The sequence below is a fragment of the Chinchilla lanigera genome, unplaced genomic scaffold, assembly GCF_000276665.1.
Source record: "Chinchilla lanigera isolate Chin_1 unplaced genomic scaffold, ChiLan1.0 scaffold00019, whole genome shotgun sequence".
Classification (NCBI taxonomy): domain Eukaryota; kingdom Metazoa; phylum Chordata; class Mammalia; order Rodentia; family Chinchillidae; genus Chinchilla; species Chinchilla lanigera.
In genome coordinates this window covers 14,321,010-14,345,494 of record NW_004955420.1, presented here as the reverse complement: position 1 = coordinate 14,345,494, position 24,485 = coordinate 14,321,010, and the positions used below count along the sequence as shown (strand labels likewise).

The 24,485-nt window shown below is 39.5% G+C and overlaps 1 protein-coding gene across 10 annotated transcripts in view; it reads right to left on the bottom strand.

Moving 5' to 3' along the window:
- Positions 1–24,485, bottom strand: part of Atp13a3 (ATPase type 13A3) — a 79,482-nt gene that overhangs the window by 29,831 nt on the left and 25,166 nt on the right. For 9 of the 10 annotated variants that reach the window (XR_001233746.1, XR_001233745.1, XM_013513497.1 and 6 more), the window contains 17 exons: positions 24,197–24,379; positions 23,903–23,973; positions 21,834–21,914; positions 20,468–20,537; positions 18,442–18,576; positions 17,914–17,986; positions 14,928–15,059; positions 13,555–13,734; positions 13,000–13,157; positions 11,427–11,615; positions 9,688–9,749; positions 6,321–6,471; positions 3,792–3,908; positions 3,278–3,295; positions 3,043–3,196; positions 2,832–2,952; positions 255–379 (listed from right to left, as the gene is read on the bottom strand). Coding sequence is in view for 8 of the 10 variants with exons in the window: in XM_013513497.1 (XP_013368951.1) it covers positions 255–379; positions 2,832–2,952; positions 3,043–3,196; positions 3,278–3,295; positions 3,792–3,908; positions 6,321–6,471; positions 9,688–9,749; positions 11,427–11,615; positions 13,000–13,157; positions 13,555–13,734; positions 14,928–15,059; positions 17,914–17,986; positions 18,442–18,576; positions 20,468–20,537; positions 21,834–21,914; positions 23,903–23,973; positions 24,197–24,379 (2,020 nt within the window). In the remaining 2 variants the exon portion in view is untranslated. The remainder of the gene's footprint in view (positions 1–254; positions 380–2,831; positions 2,953–3,042; positions 3,197–3,277; positions 3,296–3,791; positions 3,909–6,320; positions 6,472–9,687; positions 9,750–11,426; positions 11,616–12,999; positions 13,158–13,554; positions 13,735–14,927; positions 15,060–17,913; positions 17,987–18,441; positions 18,577–20,467; positions 20,538–21,833; positions 21,915–23,902; positions 23,974–24,196; positions 24,380–24,485) is intronic. The other variant, XM_013513496.1, reaches the window with a different exon arrangement.

Below are 24,485 nucleotides of genomic sequence, written 5' to 3'. Positions count from 1 at the left end.
ATGAAGAAGAGCAGAATTTAAATTTTTATAGTGTTCCCTTCAGTATTTTTCATACTTCGTATGAACAGAATTTGTTAGATCTCAAACTACTACATGGTTACCTTGGGCCCCAGGGAAACATTTAGAGCTGAAAAAAGGCAGCATGAGATGGAGCAACTACGTAAAAGCCTTTAAAACTGACATCATTCCTCAACATAACACAACTTGAATTTGAGTCATACTCATTCTTTTCCCGTGTTTTCACAGTATCTAACCTGTGACCATGACAGTGCGAATGTTGGCTTTATGCAAATCTTCAAGTACTGCAGGGGTTTCTTGCTTTAATTTGTTCTGCATTATAATTAATCCCATAAAATCCATGTTGTTTTCAATGGCATCTCTGCAGAAAAAGAAGTTTTAACACATAATGGTTTAGTCAAGAGAACAGTGTTGTTCTCTTTATGCTGACAATTTAAAGTACCTACATACTATGAAGTAAAACAGTTTACATGCTGAATAAACCATGTACGTACTTACAAACTGAACACCTCGAACATTTTTAATCAAAAAAACAATTCCTGAAAGATATTTTATATACTGAAATAAACATCCTTTGAAACATGAAACACGAGGACTATTTGAAAATGTTTACCTTGTAAAATACTAAATTCTAGTACTAACACTGATCTTATACCCAACCCAGAAAAGCATAAGCATATCATTATACTGTCCCTCATAAAATATACCCTAACTTAAATGTTAAGAGAAAGGGGGAAAAAATCTGAGTCACAAACACAGCTCGTAAAATTATAGCAGACTCGTTATCAAGTCTTCACCCACTCTATAAATGATTCTTTTTTTTTAGTTTTTATTTTTTGAGTGAGACAGTGTCTCGCTAGGTGGTCCAGGCTGGCCTCAAACTCCCTCTGATCCTCCTGCTTCAGCTTCTCAAGTGCTAGAATTATAAGTGTGTCCACTACACCCAACTTATGAACAATTTTTGATCCCTGATACATGATACAGAAATTATTACAACAGCAGTACACACAGGAAGAGCTATTCAGGACCCAGGGAAGCATCTTCTAGAATGCTGATAATATAGTTATCCCGGTGGTATTCTTCAAATAGTTGAGCTTACTATGCATTAGCACTGGGCCAATTGCTGGAAGGTCAAAGGTGAAAAGGCACAACTGTCTCCTTTTAAAACACTTCTGTGGTGATGCAGAATACAGCCAAAGAGGTAGGATACATGCAAAAATAACATGTACTTCAACAGTGGAGATGAATTCTGTTCTGTACAGTCACATTCTTATGAAATGTTAAGCTACCAAAAGTATACAATAGAAACTATTTTTTGCAATAGAGAAAAGGGACTTGGGGGCTGGGGATTTAGTTCAGCGGCAAAGCGCCTGCCTGGCAAGTGCAAGGTCGTGAGTTCAGTTCCCGGTACCGGAGAAAAACCAAAAAAAAAAAAAAGAGAGAAAAGGGACTTGATGTTAGCAACTAGAATTTATTTACAATAACCAAGTGATTTCTCTACACAAGATTTAATATAAAGATGCCTGAGTGTACACCTATAAAACCTAAATATCTTTGGAATATAGGTAGTAAAGATATTAAAGAATAGTTAGGGAACTTATAAATGACTGATACTACTGGTGTTAAAAGAAGAAGAAAAGAGAAAAAACAGGAAGTCTGAAATAGTCTTCAAAGCACCACACTACATGCCAAACTACTCCGTCAAAAGCACCAGGCACTGTCCTGTGACATACTAGTTTCTGGATTCTTGATTCTTGGTCTTCTCAATCTCTTACAAATAATACAGGTCATGGAAATCTTGCCCTTCAACTAACGAAGAGAACAATATTCAAGATAGAAAGATTTAAGCTCCAAGAGAAAAGTTAAAATGTATCCCTGAAAAGCAGAACAGCAACACGGAGGCCTCTGGTGGCTGAAGGATGGAATTAGAAAGAAAAAGTAGACTGGCAGGGACAGGGTGCTCTGGCAGAATCGAGTCTAATCAAGGCCACAGAAGGCGTCTGAGAGGCTCAAGAACCACAGGCAAGCCAATCCTCTTTAAGGGGGAAATGGCAAAAGGCAAAGTTACGAGGGAGAAGAGTGCAAGGTGCACTTTGGAGGAATTATGACACATTATACATCTGCAGCTTCCACCCATGTATATGCCACAGATCACAGGGAGAAGTTTTGCATTTGGTTTTTTTTGCAACCCTTAGCAGGAAACCAATGGATACTCTTTTCAGCTTAAAAAATGCAGACTATTACAGGTACACCTCCAAAGGATAGACACGGATCCATTACTCAAAAACAACAATCCCTGAATGTGAAACGTACACTTATGGAAGGAAATGGGATGTCCACAATGCCATCTGAGCAGAGATCAAGAGACATGGGGTAGGAGGAAGAGTGCTGAGTAGTGACCACAACACTGACCAAATCAGTGCCCGGATCCAACCACTGGACAAAAACAAGATAATCTGAGGAAAATAAACTTCTGAAGAACTGTTTACCGTTCCTCCAACATGCATGACACATGTAAGCAGTTGAGAAGTATTTAACAAACTGAAAGTAGTTCCAAAAAGTTGTAAGAGGAAACAGAATTTTCAATAAGCAAGCATATGCAGAAAATCAATATAAAATGAAAAGCTGGAAAATGGGAAAAAATGTACATAATTTTAGCTCAATCATCTAACACAATATTGTATTATATATATATATAGACAGATTCAATAAACACTGAATAAATAACCAAACTCCTGGAGAAGTACCACGCATGTCTTACACAAACACAGACGGTGCGCCCTGGAGAAGCCAGAGGAGCGGGACAGCCGTACCTGCTAATGCTCTGCACTTTATGCCACGTCAGTTTTGACTCTAATTTTCTGTGTGCAAGAGCGATCACACGGAAACCCTGTTTAGTATAATCTTCTAAAACTTTCTCAAAGTCAACAGGAACTAAAAGAAAAAAGGCCATTTCATTGTTAGAACTGCTAACACCAGCAAATGCAAACACCAGCCTTATCCCCAGCCCAACCCCTTCCTGACCTGTGTCGGGTCTGCAGAGGCTGGCAACGACCTCGGGGGCCCCTTTCATGTAGGCGTCCATCTTCTTCTCCCCGAGCACCTTGGCGACCACGCTCATGCGTTGCAGAGCTGAAGCAAACGGGAACTGGCGAACAATTCCTATCTCATAAACAGCCTGCACAAGTTCAGAGCATGCATTATTCTTCAGAAACACAAATGAATATACTTAGGTGATAAGAAAACATTCTTCACTTACTGCAAGTTCAAACAGCTCCTATAAACAAAAGAAGCACATATTAAGTTCATTAATATACTCAAGTTGGAAATCACTTAAGCATCCACGAAGCATTACTTGAAAAACAGCAAGGAACTTTATTATTTCACAGTTAAGATTCAAGATCCCTTCTCTACTACCTCTTATAAAATAAAGTAGGGGGATCTTACTTTCAAAATTTATCTAAAAACAAAGCTTTTCTTATTAAGGCTTATTTCATTATTTTTACTCAATTCTAGGAATATGCAATTTAAAAGACCTGACCATCATATATTTAAGTCATCAGGCGCTAAAAATGCTTAGTAAAGTATAAATCTCAACCTTTAACAAAATTCCCTGTCCCACATCAGAGATACAGTTTCATATAAAGAGCTGAAATAGTCCTTTTTGCATAAGGTTAAATAAAAGACATTCGACTGTTTCCAGCAATATTTCCACACGAAAGCTAAATGCAGGCAAGCATCAACAGCATCACCCAGCATTCCCTGGTACGCACCATTTCTTCGTTTCCTGCTGGTACGGATTCAGGAAGTAGTTGTTTGGGAGGACGAACAACAGTGGGCATAATCTGATTATGAAGTGCTGTTTCTTCTTCAGTTGCTTCTTCCAGGATCTGAAAGGAAAACATTTAACACCTTGCTTCATAAAATTCAACTACTGGTTCCAGTAACCGTAATGGCTATTTTCAGTAAATCTGTTAAAAAGTGCTGTCCAATGAACAAACAAGTACTACTAGATGACTAAGGTAAACAGAGCTAGCTAGCTAGATACCTAGCAACCCACAGGAAAGATGAAACAGTTAAGAAGTAGAATAAAGATACAGAAACAAACATCTCTCATTCTGCTCTCACAAAGTACTGGGTTTAGAGACTAGCTTTGTGAAAAACAAATGGTTCTTGCAGCTCCAAGAATTTTGTCTATCATACAGGGACACCTTTCTGCCAAAAGATTCTACCCTAGTACAAATACTAGGCAAAGAATGGCCTGAGGGTCAGGCTTGATGAAGCACTCCTATAAGCCAGCACTCTAGAAGGCTAGGCAGGAGGACTGTAAGTCTGAGTTCCACACAGACAATTCAGCAAGACCCTGTCCCAAAAAATAAAAACAAAACAAAACAAAAAATGTAACGAAGGGTTAGGATATAGCTCAATGTGAAGGCCATGAACTGAATCCCTAATATTGCACTAGAAAAGCAAGGACGGGAACAGACCAAGACACAAAGACTGAGTTTAGTATTTCAACTTGAACACGTCTAGTAAAGCTACTACTACACCTGAACCCCTTGAAATTTACTTTAATAACCTTGAGAAGGGTGAAAAAATTCCAAAAGGCAGGGGTATACCTCAATGGTAAGAGTACATGGCTAGTGTGTGTTAGGCCCTGGGTTCAATCGCAGGAACAAAAATTATAAAAAAATATTTTTCAAACAAACCCCTATATTAAATACAAAGATTTATAAGAAATACATAAGATAAACAATAAAATCATCTGACTCTGTAACTGGAGGGTTCAAACAATAAAAAAATGAGGGAAACTGTGCCCACATAGCCAATTTTGTAAATTCTAGATGACACTTTCACCCCCCGACACACACTTTAACATCTCCATCTCTGAACCTGGAACGCACCTTCACTCTACACTGCCAATCACATCAGGCAGTCAGAGTGACGCTTGGTTCTGTGAACCCTTCCACTGAAAGGACAAGGACACACCAAAGCACCTCTTGGCCAACGAAACAAAAACTTCCTTATGTAACCATTTTTTTTTAAAGATCAAACACTGCACACTGCTATCTCAATGTTATCTGCAATGAGAATTCGTTTGATTGGAGAAAGTTTAGGAGCTTCAGAGAAAGCCCTATTTTGTTTCTCTTTCTATAAAAGAAGTGGGGCTTCCTTTCAGGAACCACATTTCAGTACCATGAACTATGAATCTTCAGAAGACTGAGAAGAGTATTTAGCTAGTTATCCACTCCTTCCTTTTTAAAAGTCTAACAAAACACAAAAAGTAAACAGCCAAGGAGGGACAGGGCAAGTTTCAAATACGGAAGCACAAGGTGAACTAGACAGTGCTGACTGACAGCCCAGAAGATAAAGAGTGGTGCGGACACACAGGGTTGGGTCCAGGAGGGGCGAGAACTCCTCATGGCAGCTGGCTGAGCTGAGCGCTACAGCGCAGCAGGAGGTCAGGTAGCTTCTTGAGACAGGACACCCCCGGAGGAGCAAGGGCTGCCAGAGCAGAAGCTCTTGCTGAGCAAGCAAGGTGAAGTGGGACTGCAGCCAGCCTGGTGAGGGGACCCCGTGACACACAACCCCTGGGCAACCTCACCACCACCACTCACAATGACCCAATCACACTTTGTACTCAAGTGGGAAAGTACGGTCCAGATATGCAATGAAAACCAATGGCATGAAGGAAAAAGACCAAGAATCAAACAAACAACCAAACAAAAAACTGTGTTGCTAGAAAAAATAAAAACAATGATCACATCTATATAAGAAATGAGCCACACAGTGTCACATGTGTATCACATGTGCCTCTAACTCCAGAATTTTGGAGGTTAAGGCAGGAGGATCACAAATTTGAGGTCAGCCTGGACGATATAAGAAGAGTCTCAAAAAACAATAAAAGAACAAGCAGCAAAAAAGTAATGCCATAAAATGGTAACAGCCAAAGAACTAAGCACGTACAAATTAAAATTACCAGTGGCAGAAATAGAAAGTGCAAATCAAGACACACACGCACGCACGTAAGCAGAACATGGGAACAGAAGAGCCTCAGGATGCAATGCTACTGGCAACTTTTAAGCCACACCAGCCGACTGAGCCATGAAAGGCAGAGGCACTCACTCCGAGTCCACTCTGCATTTCTACACCTTGCATTTCTACACCTCTCTCCAGGACGTACCTGTAGAAATAATCTGCACTTTAACAGTCACAGGACTGATGGTTAACCTTCCTGTGAGATTATTTAATTTTCACTGCACTTTCTTGAAGACCCCTTGCCCGTGAGACACTGAGCTTACCCATCCAATGGCTTCAAACATCTTCAAGTCCAGGGGGTCACCAGAAAGCACTCCTTCAATCTTTGTAAGGGAATGACAAGTAGCCATGCACGCGACAAACTGAGATTTCACCAACATCTCATTGCAAACATTTTCTTCTGGCAAAAGAAATCTAAACAGAAACATACTCCGTTAGGTTCATAAATTCCCAGCAGGCCTCTTTAGACTTTGTAGTTTAAAATAAAAGTAAATTCAAAATTGAGCTTATGAGAAGGGGAAATTTCCATGTATAAAACAAAAGTAGAGGGGAACAAACCCAGAGGGGTGTGAGCTGGGCCGAAGCGATAGCCGCTGGGGAGGAGGAAGGGCAGTGATCACCAGGGCACTCACAGAAAGAGGTTCAAGCTCCTCACAGAGCAGGAAGTAAAGTCTGGCACCTGTGAAATGGGCGCAATGACCAAAGCCCTCACACCCAAGGATGCCAGTGCTCCTGAAGAGCTACACACCATGGGAAAGGAGCCCACTAGTTTACCCATCAACCCCAAAGCACAACTAAGCTTATGCTTGTCTCTTCTACCACCCAAAATTCAAGAGCTAATATTACACTGTCATACTCTCAGCACATTGGAAGGCTGAGGCAGGAGCTTCAAGCCCAGCCTGGGTAACTTGGTGAATCCATGCCTTAAAGAAGTGGCTAGAGATGTATCTCAATACTAAGGCCCTGGGTTCAATTCACAGTATCCCAGAGGGGAGTGGGGCACTATTATCTATGTAGTACATACTATGCCCCAGGCACTGTTCTAAGAATTTCACCTACAGAGACTCATTTCCCCCTCACACCACAGGCAGGGTTTGATTACCCCTGCTACAGACAAGGGGACCAAAGCAGAGCGAGGCAGTAATTTGTCCAGAGTTGCATCACCTGTCAGTAGCTGTGCAAGGACTGAAACACAAGCCTAACTCAGAGCCACCACACTCTACAGCATATGTGGGGACTGAAATACACAGTGCTGCCTGGCTTCCAAATCCCCAGTGATGCTGGACTGGTACTACACCAGTCCTCGACGGGTCCTCAGGCAAGGGAAGAGGAAGCTGTTCTACTGGGGACCCCACAATGCAGCCATGAGGATGGCTCACAGAAAACCCAGCTCAGGTCAGCCTATCGTTTAAAGGCACTCAAAGAAAACCTCGCCAGAATCAACAGACAAAAGGAAGAATCCCAAAGCCATAAACCTGAGATCATAAAGTGGCAACCAAAAGAATGCCAGAAAGTATTTGAAAAAGCACAAGACAGCAAGGGAAGCTGCGGGTAGACTCAGGAAGAACCAAGTGAAGCTGTTCATCCGGCATGTGGTTGGGATGCTCAAATGGAAAAGAAAACAGAGAATGGGGAGCTGTAATGCAAGGGCAGAGGCTGGAAACTCTCCAGAATTCCTGAAAAACGCAAACCCTTGGGATTTAGAAGCAGAGTGAGTCCCATAAGTAATAGAAGAGCATGGCGAAACTGTAGAAATCAAGGACAAACAGACAAGAGAGAAAAGAGATCACTAGAGATTAGGACTTTTCTAGCACTAACAAAAGGTGTCAGGAGAAATGAGTGAACACCTTCCAAGTGCTGAGGAAACACAACCATCAACCTAGAAATCTGTAGTTACACTATCATTGAAGAGTCACAATCAGAGTGGGCATAGCAGTGCATGCCGGTGGTCCTAGCACTTCGAGAGGCTGAGGCAGGAAGATCCAGAGTTCAAGCCCATAGCAGGCAAGTTACTGACTTGGCAAGACCTTGTGTCAAAATAAAATAAAATTATTAAAATTAAAAAGCATGGGGTTAGAGCTTAGTGCAAATGCCCTGGGTTCAATCCCCAGCACCACACCAAAAAAAAAAAAAAAAAAACGGTAAAGTAAAACAAACCTAACAAATGCAGTAGTTAGTAGTTACATAAAATAATTTAATCCACAGGAATGGGATACAAGAAACTATAATTACGGTGTTTATGAACCTAGTAAATCCAAGCACAAAGAATGTATAAAACCAAAATCATAATCATAAAACATACAACAAATGTGTACATTAACAGAGGTGAATAATCAGTAAAATTTACCTATAGTCTATGTTTTTTTGGGTTCAGGAGGCAGTACAGACATCTAAAACTTACGCCCCTGATCATGAATATTAATTTAAGAACACACCCTAAGAGATTAGGATGCATAAATTCTCAGAAAATGCAAGAAAGAATTTAAATTAAACGGAATTTAGGGTAACATGTATCACTGGAATACGTAAGATCACAACATAAATAGAAGACAGAACTCTTGAAATTACACAACCAAATAACAGTCTCTCAACTACATAATCCAAACTCTGGCAGCTTTTTGAGGAGAAAAAAATGGTACAACTACAGCAGTAAAACTTCTGAGCACCAAAGACAATAAAAACAAAGTAAGATGAGCCTGAAATTGGCAGAATAAATCTGCAATATATGGTATCAAAAGAGGTTACAACCCAGAAAGCAGGGGACTTCTAGCAGGTGAAGATGGCAGATAAAGAGGAACCACATAAAAGAAAAAAGTTATAAACAGCACAGAGAATGCTAAGTGACGCTGCTCCAAAAATGTGAAAAGATGCTCAACTTTGTAAGTAATAAAGAGAATACAAATAAAGATGCAATGAAAAAGCCACTTCATACTCATCCACTTGGCAGGAAGTTACGTGCCTGACAATATGTAGCTTGCAGGGAGGATATTTAGCAAGAGGATCTTTGCTCTGGACGGAGAGGACAAACAGGCTCGGCCACCTACAGTTAGGCAAGGGCTGGAAGCAAAGCGGAAGCTGAGCACAGGTGGACACAGTGTACACACTTAGAGGCTGGTGTGCTCATGTCCAGCCACACACGCACAGCTGTAAGGCGTGTAGTCGAGGCACTATTTGTGAAAGCGTAGTGAAAAAAGGAGAAACATGAAAGTGTTCCCAGTATGAAAGATACTATGGTTTCATTATACAATAAAAAACAGAGCAGTTAAAAGTCAGTACGTTAGATCCCTATTCATCAACATGAATGAATCTTGAGGGCAATTCAGAAGGGGAAAAATAGCAAAAACATGTAGCATATCACTTATATATATTTACAGATTGTATATGTTTTGAAAATTAAAAAATGTATGCAAAAATAAAAACTTTAAAATGGTGGCAGGAATAGAGAAAGGGATAGAATGGGACTTTTTGAGCATTTCAATCTTTTAAAAGAAATCTAAAGTAAAGATAGCAAAACATCAACCACTTAGTTTTGGTGGCAGGTACACAACTGTAGTACCTGCTACGTTTGAATATTGCACGCGTAAAACATTAAAAATCAACTGATCAGCATCAAACCTAGCCAATATTTACCGCATATTTTCCACTCGTTGAATCCCCCACAGGTCTAAACCATCTTCAGTAAGAGTTCCAGTCTAAAATAAAAAAGTACACAAGCACCAACTAAGAATAATACGTCAAAGAAGAAAAACTCCAAATGCCACGTATACCCAGTGGAGTACTGCAGGCTGAAAGAAAAGGCAAGGCAAGATCTCCACACACTGAGGGAGAATGACATCCAGGACATACAAAGTATAACTGAAAAATACAGTGAAAGTTTAAATCTTAAAAATTTATTACGACAAAAGTCACTGCCAGGAAAGTTTATTATACTGCTATCTTTTCTCAACTTCTGTGGCTATTTAAATGTTTTAATATAACAAAATTCAAGGGAGCCAGCCAGGCACCACTGTTGCGTATGTGTAATCCCAGCACTCAAGGAGGCTGAGGCAGGAGGATCACAAATTCCAGCCCAGCCTGGCCAACTTAGCAAGACTCTTTCTCAAAATAAAAAGCACAAAAAGAGCTGGGGATGTAGCTTAGTGGTAGAGTGTTCTTGAGTTCAATCTCCCATTATTGCAAAACAAGAAAAAGAAAAAAAAGATTCTAAAGGCTGTGGCTCAGTGGTAGAACATGTGCTTACCACATATACAAGGCTCTGGGTCAATTCCCAGTACTCAAAAAAGAAAAACAAGTTTCCAAAAAAGATAAACATAAATACATTTTGTAAGCAGATGGAACAGTGATGTACTTTTTTTTTCAAACTACACATTTCTCATGTTTTCTGTAATAATAAAATGCTCAAAATCAAATTCTTCTGAGTCACCTAGAAGAGTCTGATGGAAAGCTTTTTAAAAACATACACCTTTGAGCCGGGTGTGGTGGCGCACGCCTATAATCCCAGCACTCGGGAGGCTGAGGCAGGAGGATCGCTGTGAGTTCAAGGCCAGCCTGGGCTACAAAGTGAGCTCAAGTCCAGCCTGAACTGCATAGTGAGACCCTGTCTCAAAAAGACAAAAAATAAAATAAAAATAAAAAATAAAAAAAATAAAGTAAAATAAGTAATTATATATATATCTTCAATAAAATGAAAACGAGCTGGTTAAGATTTCTCAAAAAATCGGACTTTCAGAAAAATCTAATTTCACTCCAGCAAAGAAGAAACCTTTGTTAAGAGGCAAGAAGGTCGGGGCTGGGGATTTAGCTCAGCGGCACAGCGCCTGCCCGGCAAGCGCACAGTCATGAGTTCGATTCTTGATACTGGAGAAAAACCAAAAAAAAAAAAAAAAAAGAGGCAAGAAGGTGTATTTCACATAGGTACACAATTCTTTTCATATAAAATCACTGATATTTATGAAACATACTGTTTAGTCAAACTCATGGCACAAACACTAAAAGCACATATTTTTGAGCAAAAAAAAAAAACAACACAACATTACATATATATATATATATCCAATTCTATTAAACTAGGATTATCTGAAAACAGAAAAAAACATGTAATTTTTGCCATTATTACTACAACAAGATATAATTCTGGATACAAGCAATTAGTCAACTACAGACATATGCCAAATAACCAATACCCAAAAACTTAAAAACTGAGAAAACAAAGAATATTTTTTAAATCATGGATAAGCTAAATAAGCTGAGGAAGAAGAAAATTAGAGAAACATTAAAGAATAATGGCAAGTCAGTTAAGAAAATAAAAAATAGTATTTAAATGCTACACGGCAAGTGACCTTTGAGAATAATTATGAAACCGAACCAACCTTGTCGAAACAAACAAGATTCAGCTGCCCACATATATTTATCCTTTGGGGGCTGATACAGAAAATACCAACTGTCTTCAGTCTCCTCTGAGCATACACAATTCCAGCAGTCATGGCAGCAGGAAGTGCAGGGGGCACAGTAATTGTAATGATGTCAAGAGACTCAGTAATTATTCTCCCAACTTCTACCTACAGTTGACACAAAATAAATGTCAAGCCCCTACTGTTAAATATTCACTAACTTAAAGCCAGATGTGGTGGCACAGCCTGTAACCTCAGCACTTGAAAGACCAAGGCAGGAGGATCATTGTGAGTTCAAAGCCAGACTGGGCTACACAGTGAGTTCAAAGCCAGCCTGAAATACACAAGACCCTATCACACAAAGCCAAAGATAAATGAATACATGAAGATTTACTAATTTAGCATGGGTATTTCTTTAGCGAAAATTTATAAACATTTAAAATCTCATGTGGGGCCGGGGATATAACTCAGTGGCACAAGCGCCTGTCTGGCAAGTGCAAGGTCCTGAGTTTGATTCCTGGTACCAAAAAAAAAAAAAAATTTAAAATCTCATGTTCAACCATACACACACATAAGCATATATGCATAGATGAGCATACATATATATACATCTATTAATGGTTTATAATTTTTTTTTCCTTCTGAGATCCTACAAAATAGCTAAATGAATTATTAAATGGATTATAGAATGACAGAGGAAACTTCTGCCAAGAAGACAAACACCTCTTATTCTTCACACACGCCATACTTCAAACCAAGTGCAACAAACTTTTTCAGATACTGACACATTCTGCAAATACTATACTGCACCAGTCTCCACAGGGAACAGAAAAGAGAAATTTGCTAGGTACAGTGGTGCCCGCTTGTAATCCGTTACCCAGGAGGCTGAGGCAGAAAGATCTCAAGATTAAGGCCAGCCTGGGCAACTTTATGAGACTGTCTCAAAATAAAATGAAAAAGAGTTTGTGACACAGTGCAATGGTAGAGCACTTGCCTGGTACGCATGAGACCCTGGGCTCAATTCCTAGTATCACAAAAAGGAAGAGGAAATGAAGGAGGAAGGGATCTGACAATGTACCTTAGTAGCCCTTCGCAAACTGTTCAAAAACAATTTGTTGCTGTATATTCTATCCCAAAGGGAAACAAGCAAAATTTTGGTGTGCATGCAGTTTTTTCTGTTTTTCCTTTAAGTCTCAAAAAGGTACATAGAAGACCATCTAAATCAGACCTATCTGGGGCTGGGGATTTAGCTCAGTGGCACAGCACCTGCCTGGCAAGCGCAATGTGGTGAGTTCGATTCCCAGTACTGGAAAATAAAACCAAAAAAAAAAAAAAAAAAAAAAAAAAAAAAAAAAAAAAAAAAAAAAAACCAGACCTATCTAAAACACCATATACTAAGATGGAGATGTTCTGTATCCGTGTTTCATAATTTAATAGCTACTAGTGTCATACGGCATCCTCGGAGAAATCAGAATTAGCCTAAAAATGTAGTTCCTCAGTTTCACTCACTACATTTCAAAATCCTCAACAGCCACACATGATATATACATACCTCATTTAAAATGTTATTGATAATTGTGTAGATGAACCCAATGCCAGCCACGCCCACAAGACACAGCAGAAACATGTAGGCATCTCTGTAGAGTTTAAAATCAGTTGGCTTGGGATACAGTATGGAACGGACAAGCTGTCCTTTGGAAGTACTAAATCCTTTCAAAAAATTAAAGAGAAAAGTTACTTATATTTTTTATAATGAAATGAGAATTATCTCTCAAAACACTTATTATTTTACACATTCAGTATCAAACACGTGCTTAAAAAATGTAAGAGATGAAATATTTACCTTGTGACCATAATGCTAAGTGAAATACCTCAGACACAGAAGGTTAAACATGGCATGGTTTCTCTTACACAAGAATCCCAGGATACAAATATTTAAAAAGCAAAAGATGGATGACAGGAAGCAGGGAGACAGGCTACGTGGAGATGGGCAGGGGCCCGGGGTGGACAGGAGGAGAGCAGAGGGAACAGCGGTAAGAAGGACTGCGATGAGATGCGTGCGCACCACTTCCCCACACGGACACGTTCGTTGTGCAATATGCCCTACCTGTTCTAACCACAATGGCTTTCACAAGTTCTCCAGTGTAGAAACGAGTCTGGATTACAGTTGTTCCACAGAACAGAGTATGCCGCTTATGTGTTTCTGGACTATAGTATTCCTCCCCTGTGCCTTTTACATTTACTGAAGGATTTGGCAAATTAGTCTTTGTCACCGGAACACTTTCTCCTATTAAAAAAAAAAAAAAAACATACAATTATTATAGGGAAGCACAGAAATCAGTACCAAACAAAAAGACCCTGAATTATGGAATATCTGAATGTTATAGTCTACATGCATTATTCCAGCACTTGGAAGCCTGAAGCAGGAGGATTGCTGCGAGTTCAAGGCTAGCCTGGGCTATATAGCAAGACCCTATCTCAAAAAACTAAAGCTGAGCCAGGCATGGTGGCGCATGCCTGTAATCCCAGCACTTGGGAGGCTGAGGCAGGAGGATTATTGCGAGTTCAAGATCAGTGTGGGCTACAAAGTGAGCACAAGGCCATCCTGAACTGCATAGTAAGATCCTGTCTCAAAAAGACAAAAAAAAATTTACAGTATTATTTACCATAATTATTAAGAGTTCTACATGTACAGCCAGGCATGGTGGCACATGCCTGTAATCCCATAGCAAGACCCTGCCCCAAAATAGAGTTCTACAAGTACATGACATAATAAGTCAACTAGCTATTTTACCTTCCAACTGGTTCACCCGGAAATGCCACATTTTGCCCGCACAATAATTACAGGAAGTGATTTGTGATGCCTGTCACCAGGCATCATGGTGCACACCTGTAATCCCAGCTACTCAGAAGCCTAAAGAAGGAAGTGTCCAAGTTCCAAGCCAGCCTGGCAACTTCAACTCCATCTCAAAATTGAGAAAAAAAAAAGAAAAAGAAGGAAATGCAAGGAGGGAAAGAGAAAAAGGTCTCAGAGTATAGCCCTGTGCTCCCTGGATTCGATCAGCAAGCCTCTCCCTGCCACCGCCCCTAAAAAACAGATTGTGAATTTGCACAGGGAAGTCATTTGAAAGTCTAGTTCTCTCCAATTTAATGAAAATACAAAATCCTTATTTATTTCCACTGTTTACACAACAAGTAGGGAAGCAAACATTCTGTATTCTCCATGACAAAGAACTTCTTCCTTCTTTCCTTACTACAACACCATTTCTTCATGCCCAAAGTAGCAGAGACAGATAGGGTCAGGCGGCCAAACCCAACTACATAGGACGTAGCATCACCCTAATCCAGGACAAAACCAATCTCCAAAAGCCAATAAAGGATATAAATGACAGACTAATTTTGACAGCATTTTATCAGTAACTACTTAATGTTATGTATTTATTATGAGCAACAAGAGGCCGTCTGCTCAGTTTCACTTACCTGTTAACATGTTCTCATTCACAATGCAAGTGCCACTAATAAGAACCGCATCACAGGGCATGACGGTCCCGTTCAGGGGAATGACAATGACATCTCCCGGCACAAGGTCGGTAGAGAAGATTTCTTCTATTTCTGAATGTAAAGAACGAAAACATGAGAACAGTGTTCACTAAGTCGGGAACAAAGCATCTATGCAAAGGACTCCTCATCTCTATGAATGAATAACAGAATAGGGTTAATATGAAAGTCCCTACCGATGGAGAATTCTGACAAGGAGTATTAGGTAACAAGGCTCAGGACAGAACTAGGTTCCTAATGAGCACGAGTGGTCCCACATCCCTCTGCACGTCAATGCTCCTGACAACTCCACTGAGCTCAGTCATCAGTCAGCTCACAAAATAAAACACTGTGGGTCCCAACGGCCCACTCTGTTCAAACAGGCAAAATAAACTCAGGTTTCTGTAAAGCCATGGAAACCGAAGGAAACCTGGAAAATTTTAGCATATTTGCTTTTCAACAGTGTATTTACAATATTATTCTCCTGTCACTATTTATAACCCTAACATCTCACTGATTTCTCAATATTCCTTAGGTTGCCAGGCGTAGTGGCGCACACCTATAATCCCAGCACTCGGGAGGCTAAGGCAGGAGGATCATTGATAGTTCAAGGCCAGCCTGAACTGCATAGCGAGATCCTGTCTTAAAAAAAGACCAAAAACAAAACAAAAAAACCTCAATATTCCTTAAGTTTTTTTTAAAGATATTATTTTCAGTATGACTGTATTTATTAAGTAGGGCTGGGTCTGCAGCTCAGTAGTAGAGCACTTTCCCAGTATGTGTGAGGCCCTGGGTTCCATGCTCAGCACCACAAAATCCACACATGTATTAAATAAATGAAACACTGCTATATCTCCCTGGAAATTTAACTAAAACTTTAAAAATATCTCAGGGATAAAAGGCTTTCCTTGGCGGGCGTGGTGGCGCACACCTGTAATCCCAGCACTCTGGAGGTTGAAGTAGGAGGACTGCTATGTGTTGGAGGCCAGCCTGGGCTACATATTGAGCCCAAGGCCAGCCTGAACTGCACAGTGAGACCCTGTCTTAAAAAAAAAAAAGAAAAGGCGGGGGGTGCTTTTCTTTCAGGTTACCTTCTATTTAGGCATTGTCTCTCTTCCTCACTCTTCTCCCCCTTGGGTTTAACTAATGCTGCTCTGAGAAGAGTTACATTCGTTTGTAAACACGTATGTGAGGAAAAAACTGGTTTTTTGTGCTGCTGGTCTGAAGGACAAATACTTTCCTATCTATGAAAAAGAAGGAACCTACTAAATATTAATCAAATAACTTTAATTAGCAATGTTTAAAATATTGGTATACTAATCTTAAAATAAAATCTTTATTTTAAAATACACTGATTGACTTTTCTTAACGCTTTATTTAGCAGTACCTGAAATTCTACCTCTTTTCAGTAGACCAGAAAAAGATGTATGAAGGGGATGGAAAACTTCATACAGAGGGCAAGAAGAGAAAGGGAAGAACATATCCTTCCCACCGCCCCAGCATCTTCAGCACCGTGGAGCAGCCGGAGGCAGCGCCCAACCCCAAGACTGCAGCGGGGGTGCGCATCCCCCCAGCCGGACGGAGGAGCGGGAGGAAGCAGGGAGAAGGACAAGCACATGCACATGGGAGACTGGGATTGTGGAGAGATGACTCAGCTCCTGCCTCTGCGGCTCAGGATGCTGCGCTGTGTCCCTCTGTGTCTCCTGCACGCTCCCCCAACCTCATGTCCAAAACATCTCCCTTCCTGAAACCCTGCTTTCTCCCACTGCTCTCTACGTAACCAAGAGGCACTGACAACGACCCCAGCATGCCCCCGCCATGACCTCACACTCGCCATGACCTCACACTCGTTGATGGCCAGGCGCCACGCACGCCCCTGGCTGTCTCTCCTTCCCCATCGCATTCTCTTGTTCTCCACAACCCCCATCCTGACAGAGCTCAGGCTTCAGCATCACTCCCATGAAACCCGTCACAACATGGGAGCCATGATTCTCTGCCAAGGGACAGATACGATCCTATCAGTTCCATGCCTCACACCCTCCAATGGCTTTCCACTGCTTCTTGGGTTGAGAGTAACTTCCTTACTAGCCCTTGTCCATCATCCATGCAGCTGCTGTAGGTGCCATGCTGAATTTCTGTCAGTTTTTATAATGACTGCACCATCTATCTCTAATTTCAGGTCTCTGGACACTTAGAACGCTCTTCTCACTCTAACTATCCCTCTCATCTAACTCTGATCCGGCTAATTCAAATAGTAACCAAGTAAAATTACTTCATCAAAACAGCCATCTCTGGCCTCTTTTTTAAAGGCCTGCAGTTCATTTTGAGTGTGTACTTTAAATCCTAATAAATCTTTTATGCATCTTTTAAAAAAAAAAATCCATCCCTGACCACACAGCAGATAAGCTTTCTATAGTATGTAAGTTCTCTCCCTAACATCACATTCACTGTACTTTTTTGGTACTGTTTATTGTCTGTCCTTCTGGCAAGACCAAAAAAGAAAGAAGCTGGGTATGGCAGTGCATGGCTATAATCACAATACTCTGTGAGCCTGAGACAGGAGGATCCCAAGTTCAAGACTAGCTGGAGCAATGAAGTTAGACCCTGTCTCAAAATAAAAAATGGCTGGACATAGAGCTAGATGCAAAGCCTCTGGTTTCAATCCCCAGTACTGCAAAAAATTAAATGCAACGACAGACAGACAGACAGACAAAGAAAGAGAGAATGAGTAAAATTTTATATAAATGAGTGTTTTTGATAAAAACTTGGGACTCCAAACATGCACTTTCATTTCTTAAATGAGCATATGTGTGTGAGTGTGTGTGTGTGTGTGTGTGTAAATAAATGCACTGGGCTCACTTCACACAACAGCACTTAATGGTTTAGAGGTTCTAGGTTACACTGTTGGAACACTCACCAACGTACTTACCTTCATTTACTCTGCAAACTGAAACTCTCACGGTACTATGAGTTGCCACCATGTCATGCAACATAACATATTGCTAAAAAAGGGGGAAGAAAAACCAAACAAGCCAGATGAACCCACTCCTCAAGACCCTGAAATGCAGGGTGCTAGAAAATAAAGCACACTAATATAGTAAGTGCCCACTGTTCTGCCTTTACACAATATCAAGAGTCAAAAGGATTATTCACTGTTTTAGCTCAGAATGGAACGAGAAGCAGTTTGAGAAGACCCTGGAAACAGGGAACCTGCTTGTGCTACAGCCTGTGACAAGCAAATCCAGGCCCCTCCACTTCGAAGCAGACAGTCAGAGAGCTGACCCTAGAAGACATCTGTCTCCCCCAACTAAAACAGCAGAAAGAGACAGGAGTCTACATTTAGGCAGGTAAAACAGTACCAGCCCTGAATGCTTACTCCGTGTCCATCACTACTCCACACACCTCACACTATTATAGAAAATGAACACTGTCTGAAGCCCATAACAAACTGACTTACCTTTCTAATGGAATATAGTGAAGTTACAATGGATACCAGGGACATAACCACGATGGCTAAAGCATAGTAGTAGTAGTCATCAGTGCTCCACAATATAACACTAAACAGCTGGAAAATGTAAAATGGGTTCAGAACCTGAAAAATATAAATTTAAGTCAAATTAAATGAGGTATTTACAACGTGCAGATTCTTCACATTTTTCACTTGAAAAGTAACCAACCAGCCACAAATATGATAAGCTCTATAGTAACCTGGGACAACATGCACCGTGAAGAACAGGAGAAGAACTACTAGAATTTGGCTAACCCAGATTTAAAGTTTCTGTACCCATCTAGATTTATACCAACCCTAAACACAGACTCAGCTAGACAAGTGTGAATTTACCTGTTCTGTTTTAGGAATAAAGTGCATTTATTTGCACTGATTAGTATGCTCTGGATTAATGAAAGATATCAAACTTTTAACCAAAAAGGACAAATGCTTACTTATGAAATCAAAACAGAAATGTGTAGCAGAAGTTCAGTGGGCTGCAAAGGAAAGACAAATACAAGCTAATGGGCCACACTGTTTTGCTCTGTCAACAGAAAGCAGTAAGGACTACATCCTGAGTGAAAATAAGATAAGGGGCCCTGACAAAGGACATCATTTACCCACATTTCAATGTAATTCATTAACTTCATTAATAAACCCCCAATATCTCTTTTAAAAAATTTGTTTATTTGGAGGGAGAGGCAGTAAATGAGATTAAACCCAGGGCCCCATACATGTTAATCACATCTCCTGTACCCTCCCCTCAGTCTTGAAATTGAAGCTTCTATACTTTTCCAAAGCATTTTGACGTAGCACCATTTTACCTCAAAATTAAATGAGATATTTAGAAAATTTGCCGGGCGTGGTGGCACATGCCTGTAATCCCAGCACTCAGGAGGCTGAGGCAGGAGGATCATAGCGAGTTTGAGGCCAGCCTGGGCTACAAAGTGAGCTCAAGACCAGCCTGAACTGCTTAGCAAGACACTGTCTCAAAAAAAGACCAAAAAAAAAAAAGAGAAAAGAAAGAAAATTTTTGTAAGCGTACAAATAAAAGAGCAACAGAAAAAGGTGCTTGAGCAGGGGGTACTAGTGACGGAACCCAGGGTCTTCACGCTGACCTACATCCCCAGTTTATTTTTTTGAGGTAAGGTCTCACTAAATCGGTTATTTGTCCAGGCTGGCCTTGAACTTGTGAGTCCCTAACCCTAGAATGCTGGAATTATGGGCATGCGGTACCAAACCCAGCCAGAGAAAGGGTTTCTGAAGGTCAAAGCTGGCTACTAGGATGGCAGTGTATGTGAGTTTGAGGGGCTGAGAGAAAGGGACGCACACTCATGCCTGCATATTCAAGGCATTGGTTTCAATCCCCAGCTTTGAGAAAAAAGAAAAAAGACCCAAGTGGTCACTGATGGGACCATACTACAAATTAGGCTTTCCCAGTTCCTCATCATTACACTGTGCTATGTAATGCACACATTACAATGGCCACTCTAAAGAAACCTATTTTTTCTCCTACAGGTATTCACCTATTACAATTACACTTAGCCCCAGAATGATAGCCAAACTCAGGCACAAGGACTGGCCAGCTGTTGTCGCTATGTAAAGTCACTTGCTCTCTTCCCCGCCGTCCCTGGAATCCTTCATTCACCTCTCTGGCACTGAACAGCTGAATGCTCACCGCGCTACTTCCCCACATCATCGCATCACGCTTCATACTCTTTCACTTTCTAAGGCTCACTACTGTCCAGCAAGGAAGGAGCCCAGAACACTAGAGGAAGAAAACATGACACACTGGGGGGGACTAATACAAACAGAACTAGACAAAATAAAATTCATACCCAAAATTCCCTTGCAGAGCAAATTTTTTCTCTACTTTTACTCACAGCAAGCAAAGAGAAGTTAGGAAAGACAAAACCAAGACTATTTCATTAACCATGACTTTCCAAATTGACAAATCTATTGATGCCAGATGCTGAGCTATATACAACAGTCTTACCTCTTTAATTAGAAGCTTAAAAACAGAAGGCACTTTCACAGTGATTTCATTTATTCCATAAAGCAGTTTTCTATAACAGGAAAATACAGTAACGGTATTTCAGTATATAATGTAAAACAGCACGATTTAGGAAAGGCATTGCATTAGGTAAGTTCAGACCACGGGATGCTCTTAAACTCATGCGTTCCACACTTGAAACTCTTCTCTACCTACTGTATCTAAATTGAAGAAGTCAGCAATAGATAACTGTACTGTTTGCATTTGATTTCATTCTGTCTCACACCTTTAGTGAGTGACATGTACCTTTCCCACTAGTTAATAACCATGTAAGCAAAAGGCTGTCTGTTCCACCCATGAACAAAACAAGTTTTCACAACGTTTGAATGTCAACTTTGAAAGAGAAATAAATGTGAGGAATTCCTATACTACTTTCGAAGAAGAACCCTGTACTAAGAGTGTATTTCAGAAGACTGTACGTTTGACATTTAGGAAAACTATGCTTTTCAACCTCTGCTTAGCTGAGCGTGGTGGTACTACTGCCTGTAAGCCCAATATTCCCAGAGGTTGACACAGGACGAGCTCAAGTTCAAGCCCAGCCTGGGCATCATAAAAAACAAAACATGCTGGGGATCCATGTCAGTGCAAACACCCTAGTTTCAACCCCCAATACTGTCAAAAAGAAAAAGACAGTTCATTCCTCATCATTGTACCATCTATTGTATCTATTATGATACAATAATTTCTCCTTTTACAGAATGTAAGTCTGAATGGGTCCTTTTGTTGTACCTCTAAAAGATTATGCTAGAAATATTACAAGAAAAATTCTAATTTAATCCAAAACTGGCATTCATCTTTAAAATATCTAATATACTGGCATACTTTTATGCTTTAACAAAAAATAACAATGAAATAAATACGATTCCCAATTGACAAATTTTCATTGTGGTAAATCTAAAGTCATGCCTACAGTCCCAATATATCTCAAAACAATCTAAGATGTTATTAGTTTACAAGACATACCACTATTTTATGTATGACCAAAAATATAAAAACTTTTGTCGAGCAAATAATAATACTCCACCAACTATACACCACATCCCAATTTCAAAGGTATTAAATTATAGGAGACTGTGCACCTTTCAAAGTAATGAAACAGTATGGGATTTCAGAGACAGCAACTTCAATAATTAGCTTTAACATTTTCATGATTAAACCGGAGACAGTTTTGAGTAAAAAAATCAGTTCTCAAATCATCTGTAGTATTTAAAAGCTGTTAACAAGTACTATATGGTAAAGGGATGACTACATATACGTCTGAATTTAGGAACTTCAAGAACAGATCTAACTTTAGTTGGATAAAAGTTACCTGTAGGCATGCATCCCCTTTGTCAGTCCTGCACTATGCTTTTCATAAATTGACGTACAAGAAACACCTTCATCCAGTCCCCTAAATAAATCCAAAGTTTTTACTTTAAACAAAGTTTAAGATATCCAAATGTCTTAATGCCTCATTTCTCTATATGCCTGATTTTAGAAATGTAACTTCCTTACAAACTTCTTAGAAACTTTTAACAAAAATTTAGAAAGAATGAGAATTTTTATTTAAACTCTCAAATTCTTAAGATAAACATTATTAAGTGGTATAATATCAGTATGTAATACAACAAGCACTGTTAATTTCCTACCACTTTGTAACTCCGTATTGTCTCTATTGTTCTTTTGCTATTTTGTAAAAGGTTGTCTGTTAATGTTTTCCTCCTTTTATTTTTAAAATTAAAAAAATAAATAAATAAATAAATCTCAAACATGACAACTAAGTTATCCAATGCATTCCATGGTAAGAGGGCTCTACATACTCAAGTTTAGGTAATATCGTTATCCTTTAAGGCTATGCCAGAGTTGTAAGAGCCAATAATTAAACAACAGTTTACAGTAAAGCACAATTAACCTGACAACTCCGAAGTAAAGACAAAAAAATTTGACTTCTTATCTACATAGTTTATCCTTTGCAATTTTAGCTTCACACTAAAAAGTCCTATTCATTTGCATCCGTCTCCACAAAGCACCAATCCTAATCCTTCCCTGAGCCAGGGCAGACCTAGGTGAGAAGCACAGAATTTGTGAGTCAGATAATGCCGGGCACCTCTAACCAGCCTAACCAGGACCCAACTAACATATCTGCTTCCCCCCCCCAGTTGTCTGAAGAATGCTTATTTTAACTGATACTGGTCATAGAACTGTAAAACAGAGAATCTTATACATACTTCAGTTCAACACTTCTCTACTTTTCTCAGATATGAGGGCTAAGCTTCATGCTTCACTGCTACAAGTTTCTGTGGCTTACAGAGACCACAGCAAATGTTTGATACTTTTCCTCCCACTGAAGTAGATGAATTGTTCAGCAGGGAACAAGGACCAGAATCATATTTTAAACACAATGGAAGCCCACTGGCAATTTTCTTTAAAACAACGGTTCCCACTTAATCAGAAAGGGTCTTTAGAACTAGGTATCTGCAAATGCCCAGGCCCATTTCAGAATATTCCCATTCTTCTGTGTATCTGAGGGAAAATAAAGGCATTGCTATTTTAACAATTCATGAATCTTAAAAGCTGTTACAATTAAGAACTCCTATAGCTCTAGAGCTGATATTTAATGAATGATTATAATAACTATTTTAACAACAGCAATAAAAATAGAATTCTAGGGAGGCTAACGCAGAAAGATCACATGAGCCCAAGAGTTAAGGGCCAGTCTGGGTGAAATACCAAGACTCTATTTCTTTAAACAAAAAAAAAAAGAAAGAGAAAATTTTAATCCCAATTTGATAACATTGCTTGACCTATAAAAACATTTTAAAGGGTTACTCCAATTTTCCTATCCAAAGGCTTTAGACATTCAACAATGTCTCATTCTTTATCCACACAGTAAAATTAAATTTGCTTGTCTATTACCTGATTCTTCATATACCAGTACAACTGGATGGGACTGTCAACAGATTACAAAGCAGTACCTCAGATATTAAGAGTCAAAACACAGGGCATGGAAGTGCAGTTCAGTGGTAGGGCACCTTCTTAGCATGCTAGTGCCCTAGGTTTGATCCCCAGTACCACACATGCAAAGCCTAAGTTAAAACATAGGTTATCCTTTCATGTTAAGGTGAAAAAGAACTCAGAACTGGAAGGATTTTTACATCATACAGCTTGTAACTTTTAAGTAAACTTTGCCAGGGTACAACTTGTAGGGAGTACTTGTTTTTAAATGGTTACATTAGTCTTCAAAGAGTGGTGGAGTTTTTAATGAACAAATGAATACAAGTTGTACAATAAAAGCCTCTTCAATATTATGTAACACTAATGGATTCTTTTTTATTTAAGAATAGATTCTTTTCTACCTATATTTTCAAAATACAATCCAAGAAAAAGAAAGATACTTACCTTAAGAAATCAAAATTGTGAATGGTATCATCCCAGAAATACTTTACACTATGGTGGGTGAAATAACGAATCTGCAGAATATACAAAAAGGTTACATCAAAGCACTTGTCATTACTTAGGATAGCATGTAATCTGCTTATACTACTAACAACTAAACTTGTGTTTAGTAATAGTACTACACACACATAAATTTACCTCAAGTAATAACTGCAGCAAAATTAGAAGATTTATATGCTACTAGTAAATGTTAACAATCCTGGTTTTTTAAAGACACTTTGACACTAGATCCAATACCTGATGAGAATGAGTCTGTAAATATTTACTCGGCTCGTGTCGATTCCCTCCAGCTGGATTGTCAGTTAGATGAACTCCATGGCCATTGCAAACCTCACTAACTATGGATTTGGGATTTGAAAATGAGTCACTCTCCAAACAAAGAAAGCGAATTTTTGCACAAAACCACATTCTGAATTCATCCTTAAAAGAGAAAAAAAGGGTAGAGTCAATTACAATACTATGTAATTGGCTATATTTTTATTTAATTTCTATTCTTTATATACTCATCTCTAATTGAGAAAACATC